At 37.6% G+C, this 6,776-nt stretch overlaps 1 protein-coding gene across 1 annotated transcript in view; it reads left to right on the top strand.

Annotated features, from left to right (window-relative positions):
- The window catches only part of SLC16A10 (solute carrier family 16 (aromatic amino acid transporter), member 10), a gene marked incomplete at its 5' end in the record, with an annotated part of 61,696 nt that extends 58,543 nt beyond the window's left edge, over positions 1-3,153 (top strand). Inside the window, 2 exons of the mRNA XM_009073609.1 lie at positions 1,272-1,500; positions 2,647-3,153. Coding sequence (XP_009071857.1) covers positions 1,272-1,500; positions 2,647-2,882 — 465 coding nt within the window. The remainder of the gene's footprint in view (positions 1-1,271; positions 1,501-2,646) is intronic.
- Between the last annotated feature and the right edge of the window lie 3,623 nt (positions 3,154-6,776).

Here is a 6,776-nt window from a genome sequence, read left to right as displayed (position 1 = left end):
GACTTTTTTCAGCTGGGAATTCAAGTAATTACTAGACGTTAGCATGTGAGTGAGAAAACATTTGGGGTTTCTCTAGATTCTGCTTTCTCTGTTTTGTCCCATGATTTCATAATGGTTGTGGAAAGATTCATTTTTCTGTTTTTTTTCCATATGATGCTCCATTTAGGATTTTGAATCTCTTTTCTGGATCTTTGGTAGATGCTAATTTGGTGTCAGGTATGTTCTGTGCGTAGTGCACAGTGGTGAGACCATGGGAATATGAGGTGATTACTTGAGGAGATTTTCAGCTTCAGAAATCCTGAAGGTTGGGATTGAAGGAGGATATACACTTCTTTCCCTTCACATTTACAAACGACGTTTTTTTAGCAAGTAGCAGTGTTAGGGTAGGTGTTTGGAAAAGCTTTAATTAACCTGCATGTTGGCAACCACGAGGTGTTCTCCAGTTGGAATCGTAACCTGAATGCCAAGGGAGACATCTAGTGGGAATTGTCTGCACTGCCTTATGGAAAACCAACGCTCTTGGGAACGAACCACCTTTCTGAGCATTTGTCGTCACAGATAAATTTAGATTGCCTCAAGTGTTTGTGCAGTTCGGTGGGATGTTGGTTTCCTGTGATGACATGTGCATATGGCGCACAGGCAAAATGATTATCTTTTTTGTTTTCTTTCTCATTCTTCATTTTGCTGAAAGACATTTTTATTCCTTTAATCTAAACCAAAGAAATAGGGTTATATTAGAAAATCTTGGTATGTGTGCATGACTACAGGAGTACAGCAGGATACTTTTTTGTGGAAAAATGGTAATGATTTCACTTCTGTTGCATATAAGCACCCTGAAGTAATCACTCATAACACTGATGGTTTTTACTTAAATTGCAACAGTGAAGAGTAATTACAGTGTTTCAGCTGTATTAAACTTTTGATATTTCTGTGGCTTTCATTTGTGGAAAGAGCAGGGTGCAACTTCTCAGAAAATGTTGCTGTATGAGAAATGATGTTGCACAATCACTGCAGGATAGTTGATTACAAATGCATTTTCAAAGCTTGCGAAATGGATAGTGGAATTTCTTTGGCTGCCGTGAATTGTGTGTTTGTCTTATCTTGGTATGTAACTTCTGATGGTGGTAATCCATGGAGGCTGATTATATTGGCTTTGAAAGTAAATACAGGCAGGCAATTCACTACAAATGCAAGGATGCTCACCTGTTCCCTTAATATCAGCTGATTTGATGCAAGGTGGCTGTATATTTTTTCCTGCTTCTTGTTTTTAGGTGGCCTCATTCTTCTTTATTGGCCTGATGTCTATGATGATTCCGCTGTGCCATACCTTTGGAGGTCTCATAGCTGTCTGTCTCTTCATGGGCCTCTTTGATGGGTGCTTTATTTGCATCATGGCTCCTATTGCCTTTGAGCTTGTTGGGGCTCAGGATGTCTCCCAGGCCATTGGATTTCTGCTAGGACTCATGTCAGTACCTATGACAGTTGGGCCACCCATTGCAGGTAAGTATAGACATGGTCTGTAGCTGTCAGTATGTTTCTATATTTGCATGACTTTCTGGCCATGTATTCCATTCCTACATCATATGCAGTGAGTGCACTGATGTTGGAAGTTTTCTCAGTACATGCTGGAGAGAATACAGTGAATTTAGCTGCTGCTCATGGGTAATTAATGTACTGCACTCTTCAAAGTTTGCTCATCTTTTTTATTAACTTACGCAGGTGTAGAACATTCCTCAAAAGAAAGATAGGTGTCCAGATGGATTTAGGAGCTGACATTTTCCATGCTGTTGAAGTGATTGCCCATAGTTTAGTTGTGTCACAGGACTCCAAATTAGAATCCTGAAATTAACTGGATTCCAAAATCTGCTCATGCCAAAGGAATTGTGAGGATAAAAGCTCCAGTCACTTTAATTGCTTCTCATAAGTGAGAACTTGCCTCTATTAATTCTTTGATGGGAGACTGACAAAGTACAGGTTCTAAAGATGAAAACTGGAAGTTCTTTGGGAGGTGGAAATAGCTTAAGCTATATTCTTTACCACTGATGATTTTCAATGATAATTTGCCCTGAGGTGGTACTCAAAGATACTTAGTGTAAGACTGAACTAATTATAAAGGACAAAATTTTAAAGCCAGAACAGCATAGACTAGGTGTTTCACAGCTATTAATACTTAAATAGAATTTGATTAATGGGAGGAATTTGGAGAGAGCAATTAGTGAATTATTGGAAAACACACTTTTTGATAAGAGGTTACCAGGAGTGCAGTATATCTGGAATGAGACTAAGGGGCATCTTGGTCAAAGGCAACTGTTGCCAAAAGAGGGAGAATTTCTCCAAGCCATGGCAAGACATAAGTGCTGGAGAAGATGAAATGAGCAACTTTCAAGTGGGAAGTATGGTACATGTTTCTGATGAGTGGTAATTAAGCAGTGGAGGGGTGACATACTGAGCTCTTCATTACTGCTTCCCTATCAACTCAGGAATACCTTTCTACCTATCTATGCACATGTGTATTTGGCCATCAGGTCATTAGATTAGTGGTTAGAATCTGTGCCAGCTCTCAGGTTTCTGAATCCAAAGCCAAGACCTACTTTTTTTGGATTCCTGGGGCCCCGTTATTTATAACTGGTAACTTTGTCTTTCCAGGTTTGTTGCGTGATAAACTTGGCACCTATGATGTAGCATTTTACCTGGCTGGGGTCCCTCCTCTCATCGGTGGAGCTATACTGTGTTGCATCCCCTGGATCCATGAAAGGCAGAAGCTAAAACAAAGAGCAAAGCCTGTTGATGGAGAAACTACTGAGAAAATGCTGGAAAATGAAAGCACTTTGGTGTCAGACACAACCGAAAAGACAGTCAAAGACAGAGAATCTGGTTTTTGATGCTTTTTCCCCTGTGCCAGCCCAGCCTTCTTCTACTGAAGCTAGAGTTCTACTTTTTGGCTGAAGATAGTATATGATGCTGAAGAAGTCTTGAACTATTGCTCAAATTGCAAAACTGCTTTAAGAATCTTTTATACCATTGAACTTTTTTTATGAGTCGTTGAGTTTGATTTCCAGCCACATTTTCAAGGTATTTGAAGTTTTGTAGCGTTAGTGTGTGTGTGCATAATGATTCTGTGTGTGAAGAGAATATTTTTCTAATTCATCAGAACCGATTTCTCAGAGTGAGAGCTGGTTTTGGTTCACTGACCCAGGATTCTTCAATGTCTATGGTCCATCTAATACAGGCACAGCCATGGGTGTTTATGCTGGATAATAGAGTAGCTCTTATGACTGATTTGGGTTTTGAAGTTTCTCATGCTGTTTACAGTCTTTTGTAATTCTGTGTCATGAATATGCATCTTTTTGATTCCCTTCACTCTTGTTGAGATGATTTTTGATTAGGAGGCTAAATTATTCTACACCTGTTTTATTTCCTGGAAACACCCCAGCCTGTTCAGTTTGCCAAAACACTCACTTGTGTTTGCATTCACATTTCACAGTAGCCCAAACAATGAACATTAAGGATGGAATTTTTGATGGGCAAACCAAACTCTGAGTGCAAACACATTCAGAAGTAAAGCTGCTGAATGATAGATAGGGTTTTTTATTATTATTATTTGGTGAAGGCAATACTATGAAAGTATATATGTATTATTGTTTTCCTTTTTTTTCAGCCAAACCTCAGAGTAGTGGGTAGTTTTGAACCTGTATTGACTAATTCTTTGGAGCAGTATTGTGAATTAGACTGAATTTCAAATTATTCTGTTGTACTTGTTAGGTTTTCCTTTTTTATTGTGAAAACCAAGACAGCTTTAAAAGATACATCCGAAGTGCAATACCAAGTTGTTTTTAATGTGGAAATACACACAAGCTATTAAAATGACATTCAGCAATGAAAGATTTTTGCACTAAGTGAAGATGCAGGTTTATTATAGGTCTTTATAGCTGTGTTCAGCTGCCTGTAGGATATACTTCCATATTTTATTCAACTAGAAAGAAATGTCTTTGCATGTCCTATCTCTTGCCTAACATCCTAAACATATGGCCCTGTTGCTTTATGTATTCTTGGGTATTATGCACTGTTTGTCACACAGGTGTTTCTGAAAACCTCTTTCTCTGAAAAATACTTGGAAGCATAATACTTGGAGATGGAAACACTGCTTTTCAGTTTATCACAAAACACTTCTGAGCACATTGCTTATTTGTGGGTATGGATCAGCAGTCACTGGAATATTTAATCGTTCTTTATTTCAGGTCCATTCAATACCAGTAGGTTTTGTTTCCTTGTTTAGGACAGTCATAGCAAAGAGCCAACTAAATGTGATCTGGACAAAATGCATATCTAAGTTCAGTTTCTTGCTTAGTAACAATATTTCTTCTTTACACAATCCCCAGAGGCATAGTGTTTGGAAATCATAACCTTTATCCTCTCTAATGTTTTTATTATTCTTCTTTCTCCAGTGTTGTAGTAAGTTGCTTAGAAAACCCATGTCCATTTGTGGTACAAAACAGCAATACTATTGCATTGAATGTTTACATCTAGCAACTGACAGAAGTTCTTTAATCATGCTAATCATCCTAATTATTGTAGACCAAAGCTCAGACCTTTTTTATATTGCAGAATTTCGATTGCGGCTTTACATGAGCAAGGTCTGAAAGAATTGAATCTTAAAGCATTAGAGGTGTATGGGGAGGGTAGAAAAAAAACCCCAAACCAGTCTGGAAAACAGAGGTCCCTTCAGGTTCAATGGGATTTGTGCTTTGGCACCTTGTAAGTACTTCTAAACTTTCATTAAAATATGCATAGTATTGTTAATTAAAATGACTACAAAATGCTGCCTTCATTACAGAAGTGATGCTAACAGCTGATGCTGCTCTTGTCTGGAGTATTTCTGTAGAACTTGTTATTCAGTATTATCTTCATTTGAGCAATGCCAAAGGTGGTGTTGAGTAAGTGTGATAAAAGCATCTCATTTCCTGTTGCTTTGTTATGAAAAATTAGTGTTCATCACAGATCTTGCATTTCATTGTTGTAGTGTTAAGTTTTAAACCAAAACTGAGGCTGCTTTTTTATCACTGATGCAATTTGAGATGATTGTGACCAGATATCTTGTAATTGTGGCATCTTCCTGACTTGCTGCTCTGTATCTCTGTAAATTATCTGGGAGACAACATAAAATAATTGTTGTTAAGTTTTAGAAATGAGAGAGAAATGGTACAACAATAGTGTGGATTAATTACTGCTATGCCCTTTAAAAAAATAAAAATCCAAACTCTCATATTTGAGTAACTAAAAATGTAAGTTATGTCACAAATCTGAAGGACAGCATTTCTAAATAAAGGCAAGCCCCAAACCCCAGCAAACCAGTGACTCCAGCAGGAGGGTGCAAGTGAATGAATATTGTTTAGGAGTCATTCCCTTGTTAAAATCAGCTGCTGAGTGAGACATCAGATGAGAGAGCAGCAGAGCCAGGGGTAAGGAAGCTATGCAGGTTTGATGTTGTTGGAATAATGAACCTAGTTCTGATGCCAGTGCTTGTTTTACAGCAATGCTAAAATTGGAAAGGCTTTTCAGAAAAGATTAAGTAAGTTAATGCATTAGAATTGTGTTAGCATCTTTTCTGTTAGCTTGTGGGGGAAATGTCCAATACAAGATGTTCTTTTTTGGAGAAAAGCATGAGGAGTTTGTGTCCTATAGCTAGGTAAGATGCAGTTAAAATTAAATTTCAAGTTGTTAGTGGTGAGGCTCACCCACCACTGAGAAATTTACAGAGAGAGATACTGGGTTCTGTATGCCCTGAGGTTTGAAAAATGAGGTTAGCTGTCTCTCTTTTAAAAACTCAAATCCCAACGCAGCCAAAACACAAAAACCTCAACACAAATAGCAACTATGTAGCACGTTTATGAAAAAAGGATTGAATAATATAGAAATGAAAACTCTTCTGAAATCTAGGAGGGAAAAGGGCTGAATATTCAACTTTATTTTGACTGGATAAATGTAAACAAATTTTTGTTACAGTTTCTTTTTAGGTGTGAAAACCTGTTCATGGGAAAGCTGCTGAACTTGTGTTTTGCTGACCCAGTTCATGCCAGATTTCATCTTGTTGGGGGTAGATTCTAAAATTAAAATAGTAGCTTAATTCAAGATGACCCTTAAATCATTCTGACATATCCCTCTCAAGAACAGTTCATATAGTACTTTCCATAGACATTGCTCTCCTGTCCTATAGGCAATTGTCTTTTTTCCACTGAATGTTCTCAGGGTAAGGTTCAGAAGAAATTGAGTGGAAAGAAGTTCACTTAAAATAGCAGTGTGGAATTTCCACCTCTACCTGATGCTGTAATTTAATACACCAGATCTTGAAACCAAAACTAATTTTGAGCAAGGTTTGATTGGTTTCATGTCTGCCTGACACATCTTTTCAGTAGGTACGAGATCCTTCTAAATCTTGATATAGTTGTTCAGCAAAGAGCCTGAAATAATGAAAACCTTTCAGGCTGTTTTTTACATCTAAACTATGCAACAATGTTCAGTGTATAATTAATAAAGAAACTATGGTTGTATTTGTTCTGGCTCCATGTTAGGAGACCTGTACAAGTCTCAAACCAAGATGTCAAATTACAACATACTCTTAGTTAGCATTTCTTTCATCCAGATCTTTGTCTGTCCAGCATTAACACTTACTTTTCTAAATTTCTTATCATTTATAGTACCTCAAAATTGTTCCCTCAAGTCAAAGATGCTTTAGCTGTTCTGTGGCCATTCCTCAGGGTATATTTGGTATCAGATGA

This window comes from Acanthisitta chloris, unplaced genomic scaffold (assembly GCF_000695815.1).
Source record: "Acanthisitta chloris isolate BGI_N310 unplaced genomic scaffold, ASM69581v1 scaffold5640, whole genome shotgun sequence".
NCBI lineage: Eukaryota > Metazoa > Chordata > Aves > Passeriformes > Acanthisittidae > Acanthisitta > Acanthisitta chloris.
The sequence above is the reverse complement of the archived record's forward strand: the minus strand, read 5'-3'. Positions and strand labels throughout refer to the sequence as shown.